Here is a 27,921-nt window from a genome sequence, read left to right on the forward strand (position 1 = left end):
TCTAATGGCTACATCTGGCTTCGTTTTTTCTCCTTCCTAGTTTGTTTTAATTTTATTGTTCTAGTGATTAATTAACACACAGCTCTATTTACAAAAGAAAAGACTCGTTTTTCCCGACAGACGCCGAAAAAGCGCCATTTTCTAATGTTTTATCTATTTTTACCTGTAGGATCGCGTTATACCACTAGAAGGCGACAAAAGCAAAGATATTTCAGGGAACGCTATGCAGTTTTTTACTCCTCAACAGCCACATTACAGGATTTACTAACTGTATTTGCAGAAAATATATCAGATAAGTTACATCAAACGTTTGCAAACTATAACTAAAATTTAAATTTAAAAAAAAAATTAAAAAAAAAAAAAAAGAGATTTTCAAAAAACATTAAAAATGTTACTGTACAGGGAGCTGATCAACTATTCTATTTCTCTTTTTTATGCTTATTTTCAATTTATAATGTAATGTATGCCATGTAAAGAAAGATAAAAGGCAGAGCAGAGAACAGAAAAAAAGAAAAATTATATGAGGCAGACTATTCAAAATGTATAAATACAGTGATTTCCCCACCACATTGCAAAAGATATTTAAATCAAATCTAATTACATTTTTTTTCACTCATTTAATTTACATATGTTGCATTATTTAATGATCATGTGTCAGAATAAACAAAAAAATATTAAAATATTAAAAATACTTTCCACATGGAAAAAAACGTCAGCATTTTGCAAGCCAGATTTTTTTTTTTTTTTTGAGAAGGACCCTGTAAGGTCACACCTTCCCAAACCTGTAACACCTCAAACCCCATGGCGCCTCCACCGGGGTCCCTGTGCCAAACCTGCTTCTGTTTTGCTGAATGAAGCAGCCCAACTCACTGGTGCAGGAAAACTGAGGAGCTCAAGTGGAAAACCTGCAATGCAACAGCAAGGTTTCAGTAATCACATTTTCACAAGTCATTATTCTGTTTTCATATTACGCAGCTTTCCGACGTAATTCACTGTGATTGGTGACTTGCGGCATTCTGTGGTCAACTATGATTTTATAATGTGGTATATATTAAGCCATTAAGTAGACAAATGTAATTCACATTAAGAATATTCCCAGTAGCCTATAGTGAAAAAGTAAAACGAACTCAAACAAAATGCTAACTCCATGTTGATCCATTCTAGTAGTGACTGACCTGTGCGCCAGTTGTGCACCTGCATGTGGCCTTTGTCTTTGACCTTGTGTGGTTTCTCTCCCTCCCACTGACTCTAATCAAATGTGTGACCTGCCATCTCTGACTCTCCACAGGTGCAGTTCACACTCAATACTAATAAAGAGCCTCACTCCTGCCCCCTGCAGCCTGATGTGCACCTGCCCCCTCTGCATTAACTCACTCCCGCCGCCTGCATGTTGACTCCTGTGAACCACACACAGTAGATCTTCTCCCGGCATAACCACAAAACTGCTCCACTGAAACATCACGTCTTATTTAATGTGTTGAATCCACCAGTTTGAGAAGATTTTAGTGAATAATGGTTTAAATTATTCACACAAAGCTATCGTGTAACTTCAAAAGACGCAGACTAGAACACATAGTCATGGATTTCTTTCATGATATGTATTTTGGACAGAATCACAGCTGTTGCGGTGAAATCTGTGACTACAGGTTGTTTTCTATCAAATATTTGTGGTAAAATGTGCACATTATTGTTGAAGTGCTGCAGAGAATCAGTGGCGGCGAGTGAGCGGTGCTGTAAAACAGGTTAATTTAATCTTTTTAGACAAGCTGCAAGAGTGCTTCAGCTATATTTCATTCATAATGGCTTTAATGTTACACTTTCTGGTGATGTCTTACCTCATTTATTTTATATCTGAAAAAGCATTTTGGTCCGACTGGAGCGGACACAGATAGAGGGCCATCAAATCTGTCAAGACAGCATGACAGATTACCAGCATTCTTTATAATTTATTTCACACAGAATGGCTTGAATGTTAGCCAAATTTACTCTGCTGATGTCTGACTTTCTTTTATTTTATATCTTAGAAAGCATGAAGAGCTGCAGATCAAGCAATGAATGAGGGCTTGTGGCAAAAAGGCCACATAAATTCAAGACAAAAGAGCAAAAATTAAACAAAGTATTACAGCCGTCGCGATTAAAAGGGAAAATTATTGAAAAAGTGTCAATTCGCGGAATTACATTTACATTTGCCGTGGCTTGCTGTTTTGTGAAGCGCTGAGCTCTACAGCCAATCAAACGTGTTTCTGATGAACTTAGCAACGCATTGGCCAATCAGAAATCTTAGATTAGTCAGCACTGAAAACGCCGGAGCTGTTGATGAGTGCGCACCTTCGCGAATTCCCTCATCAAAACAACACAGTCAGTGGAGATACGATGTAAACAAAAGATTAATTTAGTAGCTTCAGTTCTTATAACACGAGTTTTTACATAACTTGTGCTAGACTTGTCTAACCGACATGTCTGTCTGTGAGTGAAGCCAGAATGCGACGTGCTTAAAACGAAACTGTTGATACTGTTTTCTATATCGATATTAATGATCATTATTATATAAAGAGCAATAATCTACAATAATGATTAATATTGCAGCCCTTTGAGCTCCTCGTTTTTACATGTGCAATTTAAATACAATTTTAAGCAGTCTATTCTTATTTACAACAGTTTAAAATATTGATTAAATTGGGTACAGTTAAGTGTTTGATATTAAAGACAACATATAGTTTTTATAATAAGGTGATTATAAAAATCTCTCACTAATGTAAAAATGACCCTGAAATCAGTTACATGAGGCAAATATTGTCCCTTAATGAAAAAGTTATTTGAAAAAGGACTATAAGAGTTTAAAATCTCCTCTGTTTCACAAAGAATGGCTTGAATGTTACCCAAAGTCATTCTGGTGATGTCTGGTTAATGTCTGACCTTCTCTATTTTATATCCTAGAACACATATTGGTCTGGTGTAAACAGTTGTTGATGTACAGAACGGCCTCTGAGGAGCAGAACAGGGTACCAAAGTTTGTTACACCTTTCTATTTCATACAGAGTTGTTGTAATGTTACTAAAATTCACTTGATGTCTAAACTCCTCTATTTCATGCTCTATAAAGCATTTTGGCTTGATTTGAACAGACACAGATCCAGCAGGGTCACCAAATCCGACATACAGCATTTAAGGTTACCAAAATCTGTTACCCCCACCCCCACATTTGACAGACATAATGGCTGTAATGTTACTTAAATTCACTCTGGCGATGTCTGACCACTTCTATTTTATATTCCAGAAAACATTTTGGTCTAATATGAACAGACGCAGATGTGCATTGGGGCACCAAATCAACACAGCATTAGAGACTACGGACGTCTGTACTGAAATCTGTCACACAGACTGGCTTTAATGTTACCCAAATTCACTGGTAATGTCTATGTCCTAGAAAACATTTTGGTCTGGTGTGAAAAGCTGCAGATATACAGCAGGGTCACCAAATCCGACAACACAACATTAGAGGATACCAAAATCAGTTACCTTCCTTTATTTCACACAGAATGGCTTTAATGTTACCGCATTCCCTTTGGTGATGTCTAACTTCCTGTATTTTATATCTCATAATGCATTTTGGCCTGATGTGAACAGACACAGATAGAGCAGGGTCACCAAATACAAGAAACACTGCATTAAAGGTTACAGAAATCCATTACTGTCATCATTTTCACACAGAATTGCTTTAATGTTACCCAAATTCACTCCGCTGATGTCTAACCTCCTCTGTTGTATTCTCTAGAAAGCCTTTTGGTCTGATGTGAACAGATACAGCAAATCTGACAAGGTAGTATTAAATATGTATCTTAAAAAATATAATAGCAATCTAGTGACACATTTCTCCTGGTCACTGATGTCGGCACAGCAAATACCACAGGTTTTTTTCCATTCCTTCTGATGTTCCTTCACGTTTATATTGTGCTATAAACTTGAAATAGAGAGGAAAACACATTTATAATTTGTATTTCGTGATAAAACTGACATTAGCTGAGCTGTTATATTAAATGCAACAAAGCACAAAATGATTGCGATTACTGGGTGGGTGGCATTCTACAAATTATGAATGGAAGATGTTAAATATTATTTCCAATAATTTACTGTATTATACCGTGAATAAAACAGCTTGTGAATAGTCACTTAAATATCTCAGAAAAGACAACAATATAACTTATGTTACCGGTTTGAGCCCTCTTCAACCTTTAGAACATTTTATCGTTGTTTTTAATTAAATAAATGAGAGGAATGAAAGATTGGATGCCACAGACGTTTTTGCGGAGTAGGTGTTGAAAGTCGCACAAAGAAAACAGTATAATTTAATGAAACAGAGATCTTATTGTATTGAAAAGATGATTGATTCACATGAATAAGCCATCTGTCCCACCACATTAAAGAACATGAAAAACACATTATTGCAGATTAGATTTTGAAAGCTGAGACTTTGTTTTATATTAAAAGTACCAAAAGCACAAAGTTATTGCTATTATTGGGTGGCTGGCACACTACAATTGTCACACCAGGCCAGCAGAGGGAGCCTTGCCCCTCACTGACTGTTGCTGCTCCCTCTGCTGCTTCGCTGGTTACTTCCTGTTTGTCAGCCATAAAAGCCAGCTCAGCACACACACTCACCGCAAAGTATTGTTTTGCTCCAGCGGACTCTACCGAGCGTTTTTCCTTGTTCCCAGGTTTTCCTAGTTTCCTTGTTGTTTTTCTCTAGCCCTAGCCACAGTTCTGTTTTTGTTTTCTCAGTCTTAGCCATAGTTTCCTAGTTTCTTGTTTTCATTTCATTTGTTTACTTTGGACTGCCCTCCTGGATTTTGACCCTCGCCTGTCTTATCGGATTACGCTTTTGTTTACCCCGGATGTTCCTGTTTGCTGGTGTTCGACCCTGTCTGTCTGACAACGATCTTCATAATAAAGCCTTGCATTTGGATCCTCACTCTCAGTCGTCCCGCTTGTTACAACAATGAATGCAATCGAAGATGTGAAATATTATTTCCAAGCATACTGTCCCTCTGAGTATAACACATGGTATGATTTCTGTTAATAATCCCACATATATTCAAATAAATTCTAGTGCCCTGGCAACTTCTCCCGGTGCTCCAAATCTGGGCCATTTGCATGCGCAGGCTATGCTCTCAAAATGTTATAACTTTAATTGCTACAATTTAATTCTCGAAACATTTCGACTTTTTTTGCGAAACATTTAGACTTTATTCTCTAAACATTTCAACTTTATTCTCTAAGCATTTCGACTTTATTCTCTAAACATTTCAACTTTTATTCTCAAAACATTTATCCAAACATTTTGAATTTATTCTGCTAATTTCAACTATATTCAGGTAATTTCAACTTTATTTGCGAAACATTGCGACTTTACTCTCGTAACATTGCGACTTTACTCTCGTAACATTGCGACTTTACTCTCGTAACATTCCGACTTTACTCTCGAAACATTTCGACTTTACTCTCGAAACATTGCGACTTTACTCTCGAAACATTGCGACCTTACTCTCGAAACATTCCGACTTTACTCTCGAAACATTTCGACTTTACTCTCGAAACATTGCGACTTTACTCTCGAAACATTGCGACCTTACTCTCGAAACATTGCGACTTTACTCTCGAAACATTGCGGCCTTACTCTCGAAACATTGCGGCCTTACTCTCGAAACATTGCGGCCTTACTCTCGAAACATTGCGACCTTACTCTCGAAACATTGCGACTTTACTCTCGAAACATTGCGACTTTACTCTCGAAACATTGCGGCCTTACTCTCGAAACATTGCGACCTTACTCTCGAAACATTGCGACCTTACTCTCGAAACATTGCGACCTTACTCTCGAAACATTGCGACTTTACTCTCGAAACATTGCGACTTTACTCTCGAAACATTCCGACTTTACTCTCGAAACATTCCGACTTTACTCTCGAAACATTCCGACCTTACTCTCGTAATTTAGACTTTATTCTTGAAACATTTCGACTTTGCAAAACATTTTGACTTTGTTCTCAAGACATTTCGACTTTATTCTCATAATTTCGACTTTTCTCGTAACATTTTGACTTTACTCTCGAAACATTTCGACTTCACTCTTGAAACATTTCGACTTTATTCTCAAAATTTCGACTTTATTCTTGAAACGTTTCAACTTTATTCTCAAAACATTTAGACTTTATTCTCAAAACACTTCGACTTTATTCTCAAAACATTTCGACTTTATTCTCAAAAACTTCGACTTTATTCTCAAAACATTTTGACTGTATTTCTTAAAACATTTCGACTTTATTATATTAATTTGATTTTCAGGAAAACACAAAGCTTGAATGCATTGTATAAGGCCTTTGTCAAATGTGTGAACCTTTAAATGAATTTTTTTCACCTTTGCACATTCCACTTAAGGGTTTGGTTTCTTTTTACGCCTGTGACTGAGCAGCTATGGCACAAACCCAGTCATGTAAAAGTTGATTTATTATCGATTGTCTTCTTTGCAGTAGGTAAAGAAACCAAATATAGTGTTTCTAGGAGCCACAGGGCACGTTGTTGTGTGTATAAACAGAATATGTGTTTCAGGCCTGACGTCATCGTAACCTGTTTGCATATGTCCTTCTGTGTGCACTATACCTGCAGTTGATGCCCTGGTAACAATAGATAAGCAAACAGAGTTGCACAATAACCTGAAATTTTCTTTTATCTGTACATCTTAAGGTAAGTGAACTTTACTTGTAGAGTGGCTTTGTACAGATACAGATTTGATAGATAAAATAGGTTAAGCTCCAGAAATTACTGCTGTTGACACTGTCAACTCTATTTTTTTTTCAGTAAAACTGGGTGTGGTCTGCTTCAGATTTAAATCAGCTGTATTCAAGCACAGTCTTGCGTGAACCCTAACAAATAGATAATCGGCTCATGTGCCCCAAAAGTAAACTTTTCGGATAGGCGGGCCACCTTGTTTTAAATGTCAGTGTGACGTCGAATCCTCATGAGATCTGCAGACATATGCAAAGCAGACAGGCTCGATGGGTTTTGACTGCATGGAGATGTAATAGATGGCTTACCTCTGTCTATTTTATAACATGACGCAAGAAGCCAGATGGACTTTGGCCTCACTGTAGGCTAACAGGTTATACAGGTGATTTGACGAAGAACGACTTGGGAGTGTTTCTCAATTTTACTGGATTAATAGAATTTTATGAGGTAAGATGTTGTTCATGGTCTTATTATAATAACATTTAAGTTCACAGTCACAAAAAGAGCAGTGTGTATTTAAATCTGAAAGCTGGAACCTGTTTTACCGGCTGTGTACAAAAAAAAAAGTGTAGTAGTGTTGGTAATATAGTGTATGCTCATGATAAAACTGTATTTTATTCATATTTATATACACTCCAAAATCTGCCCCAAAATATTAAAAAAAAGGAGGCAAAACAGAAATTAATACTTTAAAACATCTGCATTCACCATTAAAACAGAAAATAGTTTTTTAAATTGCAAAAATATGTAATATTTCTGTTTTTACCGTATTTTTGATCAAATAAATACAGCCTTTGTAAGCAACAGTGTTTTTATAAATATTCTGAAATATTTTTTTGTTCTATTTTAATTTTGGTTAGAGTTCAGAGATGTCTGTATAGCTTTTATTAATTTATTAATTTCAGTTTTAGCTTTTGTTATTTTAGTATATTTATAAGAAAATAAGAAAATAATAATTTGTTGGCAACTATCTGAATTAAACAGGTGTGTATTTGTTATATTTCAGTTGAAGGTTTATTATTTCAAGTAATATTTTTTATGTTTTCAGTTTTACTAGTATGGAAGTCCATTTCCACCACTGAAATAAACAAAAAATGGTTATTGCGACTTTATCTTAACTCTGACCTTTTTTCTCAGAAGTGTTATACAAACTCTCAATTCTGACTTTTTTTTCTTAGAATTCAAGTTATAAAGTCAAAATTGCGAGATATAAACTTGCAATTCTGAGAAATGAAGCCAGAATTGCAACATAAGCAATTCTGATTATTTTCACGCAATTGTATCTCGCAGTTCTGACTTTTGTTTCTTGCAATTATAATTGCAAACCCTATTATGATTGCTGACCAGCTTTTTGCAAGTCTCCACTGGTATTTTTGCCCATTCATCTTTAGCGATGAGCTCAAACTCTTTCAGGTTTGAGGGTCTCCTTGCCATCGCCCTGATCTTTAGCTCCCTCCACAGACTCTCAGTTGGATTTAAGTCAGGACTCTGGCTGGGCCACTGCAAAACGTTAATCTTTTTGTCTGCTAACTATTACTTCACCACTTTTGCTGTGTGTTTTGGGTCGTTGTTGTGCTGAAATGTCCACTGGTGCCCAAGGCCAAGTTTCTCTGCAGACTGCCTGATGTTGTTGTTGGGAATTTTGATGTATTGCTCCTTTTTCATGGTGCCATTTACTGTGATTAGGTTCCCTGGTCCACCGGCTGAAAAACACCCCCAACATTAGGTTCCCACCACCATGTTGGACAGTGGGGATGATGTACTTAGGGTTGAAGGCTTCTCCATTTTTATACCAAATGAAGGGTACACCATTGTGGCCAAACAATTCAATTTTTGTTTCATCTGACCATAAAACAGAAGACCAGAAGTTGTCTTCTTTGTCCAGATGAGCATTTGCAAAGGCCAATTGGGCTTTTGTGTGCCTTATCTGGAGAAGTGGTGTCCTCCTTGGTCTGCGTTTGTGGAACCCAGCGGTTTGCAGTGTCCGTTGGACTGTCTGCCTTGAGATGTTGCCACCAGCAGAGCCCAGATTTATCAGGATTGCCTTGGTGGTGAGCTCGTTTGTCTTAGCCATGACTGTCCACCAGTGATGGGAATAACGGCGCTATAAATAAACGGCGTTACTAACGGCGATACTTTTTTCAGTAACGGGTAATCAAACGAATTACTGTTTCCCCCGTTACAACGCCGTTACCGTTACTGACAAAAAAAAATTTGCGTTACTATAACTGAGAACACTGAAGCGGTTTTCCTGCAAGCAGCATCTCTCTCAGCCACGGCCTCTCTTTCTCTGGGGTGTGTGTGTGTGTTTGTTTGGGGCCGGGGCGGGACATATAACCAATGATGATGATTGGTGTGTTTGTTAACGTGGTGTAACTGAGAACGCGATGATTGGCTTAGATTGAGTAAATTTCCATTGTTTGCCAATCAGAGGCAGAGTAGTACGAGTGTTCACACACAAGCGCGCGCACGGTTAGTCGCACACACACATATTCCACAACATCACAACGATGGTAAGTCCAACAAGTTCAAAGGTAGCTTTTGCAAACTGGAAGTATAAGCACTATTTTCCCTCCCTGAGGTGAAAGGCAAAATTATTTAAGTAACGTGCAATTTATGCCCAGTTAAAAAGAGTCTCTCTGCGTCGGTGACAAGTAATACAAATCTATAGAAGCACCTCGTCACGTGCCGCCACAAAATTAGTGGCTAAGAACGCAGTTGATAACGATATTTAAAGTTCTAAATCATCTATTGTGCTTTATAGTTCCACTATAGTAATGATAATATTTATAATAATATGTTGAATTTGATAGTTGTCTCTCACGTTGTCCCACAACAACATTAATATAGTGTAGACTAGTGTACAATGTTTTATATTTATTTTACAGTTATATTTAATTATATTTTTTTAAGTAACGCAATAGTTACTTTGCCTGGTAATTAGTTACTTTTATAATGATGTAACTCAGTTACTATTTGTGAGAAGTAACTAGTAACTGTAACTAATTACTTTTTTAAAGGTATGTGCCCAACACTGCTGTCCACAAACCAACAGCAGAGAGCTTCTCTTTTTCACCTGTTGAGTTGATTAAAACAGCTGTTCCCAATGAATCAGGGTAATTAGGATGCTTTAGAACAGTTTGGACTATTTGGAATGGTATAGAACTTTGGATTTTCCCATAGACTGACAGTTTGCAAAGGGTATGAATAATTTTGGACATGCCACTTTTTGTTCAAATGTAAATAAAAGCTGAGAAATATTTTTTTCCACAATGGTGCCTCTTGTACATCGTCTTATTATCTTTTGGGAAAAGCCTGTGTCATTTCCGGTCAAAAAAAAAACTTGCTGGTTCAATAAAAGTAACTAAGTCAGAAGTTGCCAGGGGTATGAATAATTTTGGGCTTGACTGTACATGGCAACTACGAAATTAGCTTCTTGCGAAAAAGTTTCCAGAGGTACGTTTTCGTCATGAGACCAGGTTGAATAACTCCCTACTGCATGCTATAAAGTCAGAATTGCGAGATGCAAACTTTGCAATTTTGAGAAAAAAGTCAAGAATCGTGAGATAAGAAGTTGCAACTACCTTTTTTTTTAATTCAGTGGCAGAAACAGGCTTGCATACATAAGTGACTTATTTCAAAAACAAACTAACAATACATGCTTCTGAAATTGAAACTCGACCTGTAGCGGTCTTTAGTTTAGATGCACAAAAGGCCTTTGATCGGGTCAGTTGGGAGTATCTTTGGATAGTTCTAGAGGAATTTGGCTTCGGAAAAACATTCATATCTATGGTCAGAACACTCTATACTAATCCTTATGCAGTAGTATCAACAGGTAACATTTTGTCAAAGTCATTTCCTCTGCATCGTGGCACCCGTCAGGGCTGCCCACTTTCCCCCCTACTTTTTGCATTGTCATTAGAACCACTAGCACAATCAATTCGACTTGATTCTCTAATATCACCCATAATCATACAAGGAACTCAGCATAAAATTATTTTGAGGAGCTGCAGTCTCGAATCTCTAATTTTATTTGGGATGGTAAAAAACCCTGTATCCGTCTTAGTACTCTTCAACGGATGAAATTGTCTGGTGGTCTTGCACTGCCTGACTTTAAATTGTATTATTGGTCCTTTCAGGTGAAATAATTTACAAATTGGTGGGACAAAGACTCTGTACTTCCCTGGCGTCAGATAGAACGAGAAATTGTAAGACCACATAGAATTGAAGATCTGTTATTTGCTGGACTTAAACCTAAATCTGCACATAAGATGTTTGGGCCAATTATAGGCAACTCTCTGCAGGTTTGGACAGCTGTTCAGAGTCAAAAGGGCTGCACTACTAAACTTTGTGATCGCTCCCCTGTATGGCATAATTATAATCTATTGCAGAAGTATGGTTCATATTTCAACACAAGTTGGGCCTCAAAGGAGTTTACACTCTGCAGGATCTATATGGACAAAATGGCTTAAAATAATTTCAGGACCTTCAAGAAACATGCTCTCTCCCTGGATTTTCCTGGTTTTTGTACCTGCAACTAAGGTCAGCTATCAAAGCTCATGGAGTTCCCTGGGACTCTCCCCTCTGTGCTCACCCTCTGAGTCTGTGGATTTATCCAGGAACATCGTGCAGTGGACTGGTGTCTAGAATATATACACAGTTAATCTCAAAACGTGATAAACCCCTGGGAGTGATTAAACCGTGGAATCATGAACTTAAAGAGAGAGACATGGAACTGGACTGAAACAATGTATGGAACAATCTGTTTTTTTCATCAAAGAATCCTGCACACCAACTAATCCATTTTAAGTTTGTGCAGAAATTTTACTTTTCCCCATACAGACGTTTTAAAATGAAGCTTACAGATACCCCAAATTGTGAAAAATGTAATTTGAATGCGGTTGGTACTTACTTGCATATCTTCTGGGACTGTCCAGATGTCTCTAAGCTTTGGTCTCAAGTGGCAGTTTTTCTTGAAGGTATATTGGAGTTCCCAATTCCTAAACGGCTTACTTTATTTTTATTTAACGATGATTCATTACTTATTATTGGTACTAATTTGGCTTCTAAGAAAATTATATTTGCAGGTTTAACTGCTGCAAAAAAAGACCATAATTAATTCCTGGTTTTCTTCTGGATCCACATCAATAAAAGAATGGTATAACTACTTCAGAGATATTGTTCTTATAGAAAGATCACTGTCTGTCATTCATAAAGCACGAAGTTCAACTTTAAATGTTTGGAACAAAGTTATTGTCGCACTTTTGGAACCACCTGTTTTTCCTCAGGTTTAATGCACAATTTAAATGGGTCTTAACAATGCCACAAATGGCATTTTATTTATTTTGCATCTATTACTATTATTATTTACTTTTTCTTTTGTCTCAAGGCTTTGGCAAATGTAAATAGTTTTATTTTTGATGCTTTATATACTTGGTGTATAACAACGCAAAATGTATACCTCATGTGGAAGTGAAATAAAAAGATAAATCACAACAAAAAAAAACTAACAAGAAAAATAGAATTATTTCATACTTTTTGCTGATAGTGAATAGTTTATAATTCTTTTATACTGATACTTTGACTCAGTGAGAGAATAAATGGATTGTCTGGAAGCATTTTAAAAATTACTATTTACCTAACAAGACAATAAGATACTTGCGCACAGTCTTCATGTCAAAGACACACCTACAAAAACAAAATAGGAATTCCTTACATGTGAAGACAATCAGCTGTACATACCGATCATTTCAGGGTTGTGTCTCATCAGTTGCTCTGCCTGTTTTACAATGATATGCGTTTACTTTAGGGTTGTGGATGCTGGTGTGACAACAACTGAAAAAACATGGATGTTTTTAGACTGGGTCTTTTTCTTCTGATAACTACGGGTGAGTTTTCATATTCACTTATTCACCCTCACGCATTGAAAAAAACTTCTTAGTGAGTAAAAATATCTAAATATCTTTAAATCAACACACATTTGTGATCCTGGACCACAAAACTAGTCTTAAGTAGCACAGGTATTTTTGTAACAATAGCTAAAAATACATTTTATGTCAAAATCAATAGGATATTAAGTAAAGTTCATGTTCCATGAAGATATTTTGTAAATTTTCTATCATAAATATATCAAAACTTAATTTTTGATTAGTAATATGCATTGCTAAGAACTTCATTTGGACAACTTTAAAGGCAATTTTCTCTATATTTAGAGCTTTTTCCACCCTCAGTTCCAGATTTTCAAATAGTTTTTCGACCCTCATGACTGGTTTTGTGATCCAGGGTCACATTTGCTTGTTTGTTTCACCCACTGACGAATAATCTTATAATAATAAAATAATATATATTTTTTATATATAATAATGTATCATAATAAAAATGTATTCTAAAATTAAATTGTTTGAAACAAGTCTCGCATGGATGAATGGACGATTGATTAAGTAAAACTTTTTTTGGAGTGTGGAAGTATGAGAGAATTTTAAAATCGTACAAATCGTATAATATTACAAAAGTATTTCTGAATTATTATGGGAATTTAGACCAGGGCAAGTTGTCGCACTATGTTCCAGTCAGTATTTCTCAGGATAGTTTTATATTTGATTTTGTCACATTATATCAATTAAGTAAAAAAAAAAATAAAATAAAAAAATTATTATATATATATATATATAAATTCAATTAAATTTGTAAAACTTAAATCATGTGTCAACTTGTCATTTAAGAAAAGTATTATGACATTGGTTGATTCACTGCTAGAACAAAAACACACACAAAAGCACCTAACTTGTGTAATTTACTAATGACTTTCAGCTTAAAATATCATATTTATTGAGATACAGCCATTGTGACAACTAGCCCCGGTCTGTATATTATGTAGTTTTACTCAGCTCTATGTTAATGCTCTTTTGTATTATTAAAAAAAAAAAAAAGTAGACCAATAAAATATTTCATAATTACCATGCTTTGAAAAACTGGATCTATACAAATCCAATCCTGTGGAAAGTGTTTTTGAATGATTTGTTACTTGTGTGTCCTTGACTGCAGTGGTGTCCGCTCAGGTGCAGCTACAGCCTCTAAATGCAGTGGTGCTCCGCGGTTCAAAGGCTCGGTTCAACTGCAGCACAACTAGGCCCCCATCCGTCATGAACTTCATTGTCAATGAACGCTTGGTCATGACCGTTCTGGAAGCAACTGGGCCAGTGAACAGCACTGAACAGCGCTTTTCTGCCGTAAATTTCACCACGCCTGGAGATTACAAATGGGAGTTTGTAATTAGCAATGTGCAGAGAGGAGATGCGGGTAAAATCACCTGTCTGGTTTTTAGTGAAACGTCTCAATTGGCCACACTGTCTGTACAAGGTGAGCAATGTTTGAAGTTCCATTGTGACTCATTTTCTCTGATGCATGCCACGTGACAGAAATGAGCAGCAAATCAGCATATTAGAATGATTTCTCGAGGACCATGTGACATTGAAGACTGGAGTAATGATGCTGAAAATCAGCAATAATATCACAGGAATAAATACAACTTCAAATAATTTTAAAATATAAAATAGTTTCTTGAAATTGTAATAATATTTCACAATATAACTGTTTTGTATGGAAGCCCGTTTCCGCCACTGAAGGATAAAAGGATTAAAGAATAAAAAAGGTTATTGCGACTTCTCACAATTTTGACTTTTTTATCAGAATTGCATGATACAAACTCACGATTATGACTTTCTTCTCAGAATTGTGATATAAACAATTGAGTTATAAAGAAAGAATTCCACGATATAAACTCGTAATTCTGCGAACAACTTTTTTCTCCTCAGAACTGGACTTTATAATTCGTAAATTTCAAGTTTATATCTTACGATTTTGAGAAAAAAAAAGACAGAACTGCGAGATACAAAATCACAAATGCGAGTTATAAAGTAAAAAAAGTCAGAATTGCGAGATACAAACTCACAAATGCGAGTTATAAAGTCAAAATATAAAGTTAGAGATATAAACTCGCAATTCTGAGAAACGAACTCAGAATTGTGTGATATAAACTCGTAATTCTGTGAACATATCAGTCTTTTATTTCTAAGAACTGGACTTTCACTGGATTTTCACAATTGCAAGTTTATATCTCTAACTTTATATCTCGCAATTCTGACTTTTTTTGCAATTGCGAGTTTATATCCCGCAATTCTGACTTTATAACTCACAATTGTGCATTTATATCTCACAGTTCTGAGAAAAAAGTCAGAATTGTGAGTTTATGATGCAATTCTGAGAAAAAAAAAATCTGAATTGTGAGATTTGACAATTGCGAGTATATATCTTATAATTCTGAAAAAAAAATTCAGAATTGCAAGATACAAAGTCGCAGTTGCATGAAAAAAGTTATTTTTCGCAATTATGAGTTTTTATCCTGCAATTCTGACTTCATATCTAGCAATTCTGACCTTATAACTCGCAATTGTGTGTTTATCTCTCAGTTCTGAGGAAAAAAAGTCAAAATTGTGAGATGTAAACTATTTACTAATTACCTTTTTTATTTTTTAATCAGTGGCGGAAACAGGGTTCCATAGTTTTTACTGTTTTTAATGAAAAAAAAAATGCATTGGTGAGCATAAGAAACATATTTGAAAAACATGCACTGACTCTGAACTTCAAGAGTTAATGAAAGAAAGAAAACCAAACGTTTATTAACTGCTTAATCCAGTTTTTTTAGGATTTAAGTAAACAATTAAAAGCAGACAGACACAAATGAATCATTTGATCTCTCTTTAGCTTTATAATTAGCTTTATTTTTCTCTCAGTTCCACTGTGTTGTTTATTATTCCTGGGTTGCATTTTGCACAGGATGCCTTTGGGTTTACAGTCAGTTTATTAAAAGGCTCTGTGTTCAACCTACTGCTTCTCAGATGCAAAGCTGCATCCTTAATGATTTTTGGCATGGGTTGAATGTTAAATTACACTCTTCAACAGTGCCTACCTTCTTGCTTTAGGCTTCGTCTTTGAGCCTAAGTGAGTTCCAGCACCTACATCCATATGCTGATCTGTTTTACAACCTTTAAGCATTACTCAGCAATTTTATGCATGACAGAGCGTAAAATTTAGCTAGAACATTCCCAGAGACTGTCTCCTTAAATACATCTGTACTAACTAATGCTCCCATCAGCACTAAAATAACCTTTGTGGAGCAAATAAACATCCATCAACTAAATAACAGGAGTAAGTGTTTCTCCTAATCAACAATGAAATTAAAGGGGTCATATGATGCGGTTTCTTGTTTTCCTTCGTCTTTGGGGTGTTACAAGCTGTTTGTGCATCTGTAAAGTTGCAAAGAGATATTTATTATAAAAGTTAAGATACCGCCACACCTCCCTAAAACGGCTCGTTCAAACATGCCCCCATTTGTCCACGTCAAGGGGTGAGTAGATTAGCATAACACTGCCCATATGTATATGGAAAGATATGTTTCATTGGAAAGCAAAAGTGAGAGTACTTTGTTTTCATTCCAAACAAGGACACAACTAGAAATCAGTGGTTAAGTTATATTTACAACACTGTTCTGGAACAGTACAATGCAAATATTTGAGTGGGTGATGCACATTTCATGGAGGACTGTTTCCTGAACCTGGGAGAGCAGCTTACAATTCCAGCTGTACACAAAGGGTTAAGGCTATAAAGTGGGGCAATTCCAATGTTGCAAGGACAGTCTGAGCTTCTGACTGACAGCCTGTAACTACATTTTCATATTTAAAGAATTCAGTACTGACTATTCAAACGTGAGTTTTGAGCAGTGTAGAGTAGTGCTTGTTGTTTCTCGTTCTACGACAGCAAAAGCAGACATGGTGTTATGTTTACGCGGTGCGGTGCAATGCGTAAAAAGATAGTATGAGACATTATAATCAGTAGTTATGTCCCGACTGGATGCAACAAATGCCTCATTTATAATGGGTTTTATTGTTCCTGTCTCGCCGCATTGAGAAACAGCATAAACAACATAAGGGGCGTAACATTTCCGTCACACACTTAAGGTATTCGGCCAATCACAACGCACTGAATAGCTGTGATGAGTTTTGTAAAAATCTAAGCGTTTCACAAAGGTGGGGCAGGGTGGAGCAACAATGTACAGTATGTGGAAAATATGTTTTTTGAACCTCAAACTGCATAAACACATTGCAAGGTCTGAAACTGAGGTAAGATTTGCCAAGATACATAAAGTCAAAGGTCTCAAAAGGAATTCAAATGTTCCCCAATCTATATGATATTCAAAATTACTTTAATAGCTCTATATGTATGTCTAATTTCTATCTATCTATCTATAAACATTAGTGAATTGATTTGAAGAAAACGTAGATGTTTATATGTGGGCGATATACTGATTCAAACGGTAATGTAAATTAAATTCTACATAATTAAAAATATATTTACACTACCAGTCAAAAGTTTTTGAACAGTAATATTTTTAATGTTCTGTTCACCAAGCCTGCATTTATTTGATCCAAAATACAGCAAAAGCAGTAATATTGTGAAAAAGTTTTACTATTTAAAATAACTGCTTTCTATTCGAATATTTTGTAAAATGTAATTAGTTTATTTTCAGCATCATTAATCCAGTCTTCAGTGTTGCGTGATCCTTCAGAAATCATTCTAATATGCTGATTTGCTGTTCAAGAAACATTTATTATTGTTATTATTATCAACAATTTTTAAACCAGTCATATATATTTTTTTTAGGTTATGTTGCTTATTCTACTTGGTAATATTTTGATAGTAAATTTTATATTATTATTTTTAATATACTGTGTTAGAATATTCAATATCAGATAGCTTGGAAATGTATCAACAGAAAGCCAAATTCTTTGATGCACTGTAAGCGAATGTAGTTTCGCCTTACAAGATCTGTCTGTGCTTTTATGACAGACCACAAAAAAGTACAAAGTGCAGCACAAAGCAAAACAAAACCTAGATATTATCAGCCACACCTGGGAGTCGCAGCTTTCACCTGTCCTGCTCTCCCATGGGAAATTATCCGATTACATCTCAAAGTGCAGATAATCAATAATAATCTACTTCTTAATTAAAGTGGACCATGTTTCAAGACAGGCCCAACCATCATTAAAGCAAACTCTCAAATCCATAGTGATTAAGGCCGAATGTGTGTTCAAAGAGATAATTCTCCTCTGTTCTTTTCCAGAACGAGGCAGCGTGGAGATCGTAGGTGGAAATCAGACCAAAACAGAAGGAACTCAGACGGAGTTCCAGTGTCGGGCCGTGGGCTGGTTTCCTGAACCCAACCTGACCTGGTCTGTAAATGGAGTGGTCAGTTATTGCAACTCAAGCTCTGTAGCACAAGGAAATGTGTTTAACTCCAACTGCACGCTGACGGTCACTGCTGTCAAAAATTCTTCTGTTCAGTGTCTGGTTACAATACCTGCCCTGAGCACACCGGACAGCAGAACAGTCTTTCTGACCGTCGGTAAGAATGCTTTTTATAAGTAACCAACAAACATAATTCTATGGCTTTAAAAGATTAGTTCACTTCCAGAACGAAAATTTCCTGATAATTTACTCACCCCCGACGTCATCCAAGACATTCATGTCTTTCCTTCTTCAGTCGCAAAAAACTACATTTTTTGAGGAAAACATTCCAGGATTTTTCTCCATATAGTACACTCTAAAAAGTGCTGGGTTAAAAAATAACCCAACCATAACCCAGCTGCTGGGTAACTATGGGACAGAACACGCGTTGGGTTGTTTTGACCCAAGTGCTGGGTTAAATCATTTGACCCAAAATGCTGGGTTGTTTATTTGACCCAACCAGTGGGTCAGATTAACTGTGTTGCTGGGTTAAACACTACCTAAATATTGGGTTATTTGTTGTCTAATTGCCTTGCTACCTTTATATTTACCAATAATAATATATAAATCACAAAAGAATGTAAAATTATTATTGTTTTCCTGTAATACAGTTACACAACACAAAAAAATGCATCTGTAAATGTCAATTTAATGAGTTTTCATATTTCTTTTTAATAGTTTTCAAATAGGTGCAGCTGTCACACATTTTGTCCAACCCTTACAGACACAAATAACGGTTTTAGTAGATCAGTTTATTTTAAACACAAAACTGTAAACAAGGCACAATATATTCCTATTCTTTATGTCAACATTGCAGCAGCAGAACACTCAAAAATGAATTATTACCACATTAGAATCATTCCAAACATCGTGCCATTAAAACTAAGCCAAACAAAGAGTCCACCAGACAATTCTTACAATTTAAAACATGTTACAAGTGGCCAAGAAAAAAAACTTTTGCCCTCAAAAACTTCACACATGAAGACTTATGTCCATCAATATGATATACTGCAAGCTGGAGAAATTCCCAGGCAACAAGTCCGCTTCAATGGCATGGCCTGGAACAATGGCGAAGGTCTAGAAATGTTGTTGTCTCATCCCAAGGCCCAAATCCACCATGTTGGTCCCCACCTGTTAATTATACGGCATTTAGTCTTGCAACATAACTAACATTTTAAGTTAAGTGTATTTTATGAACATAAACACAGAGGCATGAAATAAATGCTCATTTTGCTTCTCAACTTTTCATACAGTTGTGGTCAAAATTATTAGAACACTAGTATTTTCACCTGCTAAATAAGGTTTTAAGTCAGTGATTTCTCTTTTGCTGTAGTGTGTCAGTAGGAAATATCGGTTTACATTTCCATTCATTTTGCCATTAATTGTGATAATCCAGTGACATTTTTGTTTGCACAACAGCCAGTGCTCCACACAGAGATCTGATCTCATCATCATCCAGAAGAACTGTGACAGCGTCTCCAAGATGCTCCAAGAGACCTAACTGCAAAGCTACAGTACTGTTAAAAGTTTTAAGCACTTGTCTAAAAATGTCATAAAATGATGCTGTCAAAAATAATGCCATAAATAAATGTTCTTTATCAATTAACCTTGATTAACTAAATTAAATCAACATTTGGTTTGACCATCCTTTTGCGTTTAAAGCAACTTTTGCCCTACACTAGGTGCACTTGCACATAAGTTTTTCAGGTAGCTTTGCAGGTAGGTCTTTTGAAGCATCTTGGAGACGTTGTCACAGTTCTTCTGGATTTAGTCTGTCTCAGTTTGTTCTGTTTCTTCATGTCATTCCAGACGGACTGGATGATGATGAGATCAGATCTCTGTCTGAAGGATTGGCTGTTGTGCAAACAAAAACCTCACTGGATTATCACAATTAAAGGCAAAATGAATGTTTGGAAATGTAAACTGATATTTCTTACTGACACACTACAGCAAAAGATAACAAACACTGACTTAAAATCATTTTTTAGCTGGTGAAAATACAACAGTTATAATAATTTTGGCCACCACTGTGTTTATATATATATATATATATATATATATATATATATATATATATATATATATATATATATATATATATACATACACACACCCTTATTAGAGCAGAAAACGTAAAACAAAACTTACAGGTTGTACGTCAATGAATGGCCTCCGGGATTCCGTGGTTGTGGGTCTGAAGACCTTTTCTCCAGAGTGGGCAGGACTTTGAAAGCACTTTCCCCGTTAGCATCTAAACCATAGGAATAATATGCAAACTGTGAAACATATTTTATAATCAAAACAACAAACTGAAACACTTTCATATGAAGATTTCTTCATTCCTTTAAATAATGCAAATTAATTCCCACCCTCATTCAACTACTGCAGGTTAAGTATAGGTATGGGGTCAGATTCAGGGATGTAGAATATGCTCATGCAGAATAAGGCATCAGTATGTGCTTCATAAGTACTAATTAACAGCCAATATACAAGCTAATAAGCAACTAGTTAAGTGTTACTGTACCATTGTATTTACCAGTTGATGTGTGTCAAATACAGTTGCATATTGTTTTTATAGATTGACATATTATAAGAAAAAGCTTACCTTAATTCATGTCACCCAGGAATGTCCCTTGCTGAGCGCTGGCAAGAATTAGGTCTGCAACTGTAGCCCAGTCTTCAAAAAGTCTGCCTCTGGATATAGCTTCCTAAAATCTTGTGAAATCTGATCAAATCTGAAAAACAAATGTGGTTCAATTAGTTTAAGGTTTATACTGGTCTCCTAGTTTGTAATGCAACACAGGCATTCACTAAAACAGAGGAAGAGTAAGGGGCCGTTCACATGCCGCGCCTAAAAACGCGTGAAAACGCAAGACGCGTCGCTTTCTCATCAGTTTCTCATTCTTTCCAAAACGCAGCTTGCTCTCACATGGCGTCTGCCGTTGCTAAGCAACCATGTCCCGCGCCTGGAAAAAAACGAGCTTCCATTATGAGCGTATATTGGCATCTACATTTGAAATTACTAAAAAAAGGCAAAAAACGCGACACGTGAACGGCCACACACACCACGAGAGATTCAGTCTAACTTTACATACTGTAGCTAAGACAACATTACATTTAAGTAATAAACAATATTACATACCAGTCATATTGTGGTTTAACATTATTAAAGTAAGGGACATAGCGTTTTAGCTAATGCAAGTTACCTCAAGGAAAAAAGCGCGAAAATGCTCAACATAAAACATGGATCTATCGTTGGATTCGGCACGTCGCAGACATTTACTTGAAAAAATATGCCCTTAAAAGAACAATTTTTGTATGAAATTATCTAATTTTGACAAAACATTACAAAGCCATACATACAGTATGCAGACAGTAAAGGAACTTAACGTTACCCCCGTATTTCTGACCTACTCTATCCATAAGGCGTTAAAATAAAGGCCATATGTATACTGTAAGTTATACAAATAACACTACACACACACACACACACACACACACACACACACACACTTTATATAACAATAAAGCGATTGTTGAGGCAAAAAAGTACATCGCTAGGCTGCTTAAGTTACAACGGTCGTCATTCACGGAATAAAATGCCAACCCCGCACAGCGACATATCAAATTTGGCATTAAACAGTGAAATCAGTGTGCTCTAAAACACAACTTATTAAAAATAAAGGTAAATAATTATATAATCATATTATTAATTTACCTTATAATCCTGCTTGCTGCGAGGTGCGTGACCGCCTGGGGAGGAGACGAGTGAAGAATCCAGAATGTTCGATGAAGTGAAAAAAATAAACAAACCGGTTGGGTCAAAATAACCCAACCCAGGTGTTCATAGTGAAAGAACCCCTCATAGTCCATTTGACCCAGCATGATCAACCCAACTGTGTGTTTACAGTGCCTCAAACAACCCAATATTTTGACCCAGCACAATTAACCCAGCAATGTGTTTACAAAAATAAACCAGCACTTTTTAGAGTGTAGACTTTAATGGCGACCAATTACGTTTTTTTTATGGTTTTATGGTCCAAACGGCTTCAGAAGGGCTCTAGCAAAACGATTGCCCATTTTCTTTTTTATATATACTTTTTTAATGACATCTTGGGTCATTTTAAGGAAGTTTTCATCCTGGATATGAACTTTTCCTTTAGCACAAATCAGAGTTACAGTCAAGCCTGAAATTATTCATACCCCTGGCAAAATTTGACTTAAAGTTACTTTTATTCAACCAGCAAGTTTTTTTTTTTTTTTTTGACCGGAAATGACACAGGCTTCTCCCAAAAGATAATAAGACGATGTACAAGAGGCATCATTGTGGAAAAAAATATTTCTCAGCTTTTATTTACATTTGAACAAAAAGTGGCATGTCCAAAATTATTCACCTTGGATTAATAATAATAAAAAAAAAACTTGCTGGTTGAATAAAAGTAAGAAAAACTCAGAATTTGCCAGGGGTATGAATAATTTGACTATACATTCAGCGACAGCTAGGAGGCACTGCAAACACCAATCCAGCCACAAGTTTAATATTATAATCAAAGCCAATTGCATAACTTTGCTGTCTTGTTTGGCACAGGATGAAGAGAATGCCTGATTCTCTTATCTCTTTGTGTTCAAGAAAAGCTTGTTAAAACAGACTGGACAGTGTTGATCGCTGTCACCGTGGCCTTCAGCGCAGCGGCTTTATTGTTTCTAATCATCTATGGAATTGTTTTCTTCTGCAAGAGAAGGAAGAAAAGTGAGTATCTGTGGGGATGAATCCCAGATTATTTGCTTTAGTGCAAGCCTTTTAAATTATTGATGCAATTCTGGTCTTAATTTGTAATCAGATCGTTTTATTTCTGCTTTCCACAGAGTCGGGCTACCAAGAGGAGATCAGGAGGTGAGAAATGAGCTCCAGTGTGTTTTTTGCATTTAGGAGCAATTGAAAATGCAGTAATGTGAAATTGAGAAAACATTTCTTTCAAAGCTTTTATTACTGCTTTTATTGAGTGTTTGTTAACAGGTCTGGGCTTCCATTTCAGGGCACGAATCCAGTCCCAGAATAGGACACCTGCCACAGAAAATGTGCAAGGATGGGACAACCGAGGATATAATAGAGATGGACGTGACGGTGTGTTTTTATTTTCCTTTACTGCCATCTATTACAATGCAATGATTCAGGAAAACATGAATGAACTCTGTACTATGAACTATCATGTGCTTCTCTTTATTGCAGGACGCACCAACGGTGGAGTCTGGTACACAAACCATTCTAACAAACATCAGGTGATGCCTCAAATTAAGTTAAAGCTTCTTGATAATTTACTCACCCCCATGTCATTCAAGATGTTCATGTCTTTCTTTCTTCAGTCGAAAAGAATTGAAGGTTTTTGAGGAAAACACTTCATGAATTTTCTCTATGTAGTAGACTTCAGTGGGAGCCAAGGTCCAAATTGGGTTCTACACGAGGAAAAAGGGTCTTATTAGGGGTGGGCCATATGACCTAAAATTAATATCATGGTATTTTTCATCTTTTGAACGGTGACGGTATAATATCACGGTATTACTTTTTTTTTTTGGTACATTTTGGGAGGAGTAGCCTGTCCTGTCCCTTTAGTATGTGAATAAAGTTAATATTTGTATAATATAATAAGTAAATGGTAGGTATCCTTATCAAAAAGAGACATGGGAGAGTATTATGCATTCTCAACATATTTATTTAGCAAAAAACCTAAAGATCTTACTTAACAGTGTACAACAAAACAAAGATATTTTTTTATTGAAATTTAATTTCTGCAATATTTAAAACCTTTAAATAACTGGGGGAAATCAACCCATGGCAACAGTTTAAAAGTAGACCAATTCTGGGTGGAAAAACACGGACTTGGCAACCCTGCATCCAACACGAGCTGCTGGAGTTAATGTCATTGCACACATGAGTACGAAATTTTCGTCCGAGATTTTTGCATGTAAAAAAAAATACAGGTTATGTTAATCGAGTTTACACACTTCCTCTGAAACTTTCGTCCGTCATAAAAAATTTGGATCGTGTTTGATTTTCTGCATTTTCGCATCCATAATAAGCAATTTGATAAGGATGGCGAATATGAGAAAACTAATAAAAAATGCATACGAAAATCAGACTCAGTGTACAATGACCTTTAGATTTGAATGATCACGGGTCGAAAGTAAAGAGAGATGACAAAATAGACTGGAGGATTTGCTGCAATCTTGTGCTCACTGACAAATATCTATTATAAGATGTGCTGCTCCCTTTACACAGAGTGTGCGTTATCGCAAAATCGAAAGTAAAAGTAAACAGCGCGAGCACTCATTTAAAAGCGATTTCTATACCCTGCATATTGAAAGTGCGAAAATTATATACAATATTAGAATATTTGCGGGTGCGCCGATAAGAAAAAAATATGGAGCTCAACTAAATATCGCGCCAATTTTGTGATATGGCTATGTAGTGTGGGGCTGTATCCGAAATCGCCCCCTATAACCTATTCACTATTCCCTACATTAGTCCACTCATACAGTCCACTTGAAGGAGTGAATGAAAATGAGTGAGTGAATTCGGACACTAAGTGCACCGGAAGGATTGCCGCTTTTGCATAGTATTGCTATACTGTTTAACAATCATTTAAAACGGATAGTTCGAGTAGTAAGATTAAAGGATTTATCTTGAACTATGTCAAGGAGTTTACGTATAAACCTTGGTTAAACAATTTAATAATCAATTTACAACGAATTTGTACCTGTGTTGTACGCTGTATTACGCAGTGGACGAGCGCGTTGTAAAATGAACAGATGGATGATTCAGCTGCGGGCGCCATCGTCTGGAGAGACGCGGGAATTCAGTCAGCGCGCGACTCTCACAGTGCATTATGGGTTATCTCTAGCTGTTGAGCGTACATCGGTTGTACACTCGTTTTCGCGGTGCATTGTGGGATTGAATGAGTGCACTCGGGAACGTTCACTATGGTTTCGAACACCACTTAAAATGGCTGTCCCCTCAAATAGTGCCCTATTTGAGGGTATAGGGGGCGATTTCGGATACAGCCTGGGGCTCGGGTTGGGTGGGCCAAGCTTCTGATTGGGTGGCCCGTGGAGCCGGGCCTGTAAGGAACTAAGAGCATTCTAGAAAGAGCTTTGTGATTGGATGGAAATTTCAAGGACATGCAACTGATATAAATATTGGTTGGACGTTTAGGGGGGAGTATGTGGGAGTATTTGGCCGCTATTCACAGAGAATTTAGTAACGTCAATGATTCTAATAAGCTCAGGCCGGTCGTCCCAATTGCCACTCTGCCCCTGGTATAGGCTACAGGCCAGACCTTTCTTCACGATGTTTCACCAGTCGTTTAATGGCCACTCCCCTTTACCCTACCACCTGCAAAGCTGATACGAATATGTTTTACTTTTTTATTTACAAGATATATAGTATAAAGACAGGTATTCAGACCACAATTGAACGTTTGAAGAAAATGTAATGCCTTATTATTTTGAATTAGCTATTATTGATATAAATGCAACCGTTCAAGGCACTTAATTGATTTATTACGGTATTGACAGTATTTAAAAATCCATGTCGTGGCGCAACATCACACCGGTGATGACTATGATACCGGTGTAGTAGGGCTGCACGATTAATCGCACGATGTTGTGAGGCGCGTTTGGTCAATGAAGCTGGTACTTTGATTAGTAGTAAATCTCCATCACGTGCGTTCAGCTGGAGCGGCAATTAATACACAGAGATGTAAATCACTGACAAGCTACGCCAAATCGCGCTCAAAATCGCATTCGACATCGTGCGATTAATCGTGCAGCCCTACGGTGTACCGCCCACCCCTAGGTCTTATCTAAAAAAAGTATAAAAATTTATATACTTTGTAACCACAAATGCTTATCTTGGACTAGTTAGACCTCATGCATGACCTTGTCAATGATTACGTAATGCGTAAAGTCCCAGATGCGCATCGCAGAGCTCAGATGGGATTGTGTTGAGTCATTTGAAGCTCCATTGAAACTGCAATTTGGACCTTCAACCTACTGATCCCCCATTGAAGTCCACTATATGGAGAAAAATCCTGTAATGTTTTCCTCAAAAACCTTACTTTCTTTGACTGAAAAAAGAAAGACATGAACATCAAGACTCTAGATCTAATACAAATCTTTGGTTTTTCAGATGCCTGATGGCTTTTTTGATGATGGTCACAGGAATCACAGACACATGACGATCGTCTAAATGTTGGACTTTACAGACAGCAGGTGTTATGGTTGTCTGTCTTGTTTTTTCTTGCACATAAATCCATATCAGCACTTATGGTGATCTGTTTCACCCCCACTGGATTATTTATTGGAACACAGAAGGATTTTCTTGGTGGTCTCAAGACGTGAACACTGGGCTTTTGGGCTTTGGCAGACAAATGTGGTCAAAATGAGGACAGTCAATGGATCTGTTGGAAATCACTTGTCTGTTGCTAAACAAACTGATATGACAGAAGTGCTGATTCATTTTAAAACCCTTGCATGTGCATAATGCATTCATCACATGCTTGTTTCCACAGCAGGTTTGTTTGAATCAACATCTTCCTGTTTTCTCCAGAATGGTAAAATCATAAGCATATGGCACCACACACCCCACAGGAGTTTTGCTTCCTGTTTTTTATAGCTGCTTACAATTAAACCAAAGATTTTTCATGAGAAGTGTTTAGAAAAATCATCTTACGTGACACGTCATGCTTCACGAAGCATGATGCGGTTAAACAATTCATTTAAACCACTGATCTTTAACTCCCCACAGAGTGAAAACTGCGTAAAAGTGTCTTGAAATGAATTGGAACTCTGTGATGCTTATTAATACATCAATCAATCACTTTGTAATATCAAATTTATAAAGACCCTCTGTGTAGTTTTCACTTACACTCTTAAAAATAATCAATGCTTCCATGAAGAACCTTGAACATGCATGGAGTCTTTCAAATGCAGAAAAGGTTCTGCATTTGGTCAAATGTTCTTCAAAATGGTTCTTTGAAATGTTTACTGAAGGTTCTTTGGGGAGCCAAGAATGGCATGGCATTGCTGCAAATACATCCTTTTGGAACCATTATTTTTATGAGTGCACATGCGTTTCACACATTTTAACAGCACTAAAATCCATTAAATGGATAGGCATTTTGAACAAACCATTTTTTATAAACCTTTGGTGTAATGAATAACAAAACTGATTTTATGTTTTAATGCTTAAAACAAGAAAAATATGCTGCCTAAATAAGAAAAACTGTATTATACTTAATTCTCAATTAATTAACCATATACATTTTTTTCTACTAATTTTAAGGATATTTGTATATTTTATTCTAAAAAAGGGACAAAAGGCAAGATTAAAAACATTATTTTAAGCTTTTTTTGGTGTGACAGCATATTTATGTGGTCATAAATTCTTGTGTATGTAATAAATGATTTTTTCTACAATTATTGCTTGTTATGTGTCAAAATTCAATGATCTATCTATCTATATATCTACCTATCTATCTATCTATCTTAGCTGACTTCATTATTCCGTTTTTACAATATTTCAAAAATGCTTTCAGAAGCTGCAAAGCTGGAGAAATTTTAAATCAAAGAACAGCCACATAGATAACAGACAGAAACGCTCTGCTGCTCTTTTTCAAACGTTCCTTTAGTTTAGCAGAACATCTCGCTGCAGTGTGTATCTGACATTCTTATCCAAGCGCTCTGCAGTCAGTGTGTGTGAATATTAGCCCTCTTTCATCTTTTCCCTTAAAAAATAATG

The 27,921-nt window shown here is 36.3% G+C and overlaps 1 protein-coding gene across 1 annotated transcript; it reads left to right on the plus strand.

Moving 5' to 3' along the window:
* Positions 1–7,052: 7,052 nt before the first annotated feature.
* On the plus strand, positions 7,053–27,602 carry igsf5a (immunoglobulin superfamily, member 5a). Its single transcript, XM_073829989.1, has 9 exons — positions 7,053–7,229; positions 12,592–12,670; positions 13,827–14,141; positions 17,962–18,243; positions 22,756–22,875; positions 22,992–23,019; positions 23,162–23,250; positions 23,356–23,405; positions 26,311–27,602. Exons 2-9 carry the CDS (start codon positions 12,628–12,630, stop codon positions 26,368–26,370), a joined length of 987 nt encoding a protein of 328 aa, XP_073686090.1. The 5' UTR covers positions 7,053–7,229; positions 12,592–12,627; the 3' UTR covers positions 26,371–27,602.
* The last annotated feature ends 319 nt before the right edge of the window (positions 27,603–27,921 follow it).

Source organism: Garra rufa, chromosome 23, assembly GCF_049309525.1.
Source record: "Garra rufa chromosome 23, GarRuf1.0, whole genome shotgun sequence".
In the NCBI taxonomy this organism is placed as follows: Eukaryota; Metazoa; Chordata; class Actinopteri; order Cypriniformes; family Cyprinidae; genus Garra; species Garra rufa.

Excerpts from the sequence above, each read along its gene's own strand:
- igsf5a (XM_073829989.1), top strand. The coding sequence starts at position 12,628 with ATGGATGTTTTTAGACTGGGTCTTTTTCTTCTGATAACTACGG. Across the intron at positions 22,876-22,991 it reads CTGCAAGAGAAGGAAGAAAA|AGTCGGGCTACCAAGAGGAG; the intron begins GTGAGTATCTGT and ends TGCTTTCCACAG. Across the intron at positions 23,251-23,355 it reads TAATAGAGATGGACGTGACG|GACGCACCAACGGTGGAGTC; the intron begins GTGTGTTTTTAT and ends TCTTTATTGCAG.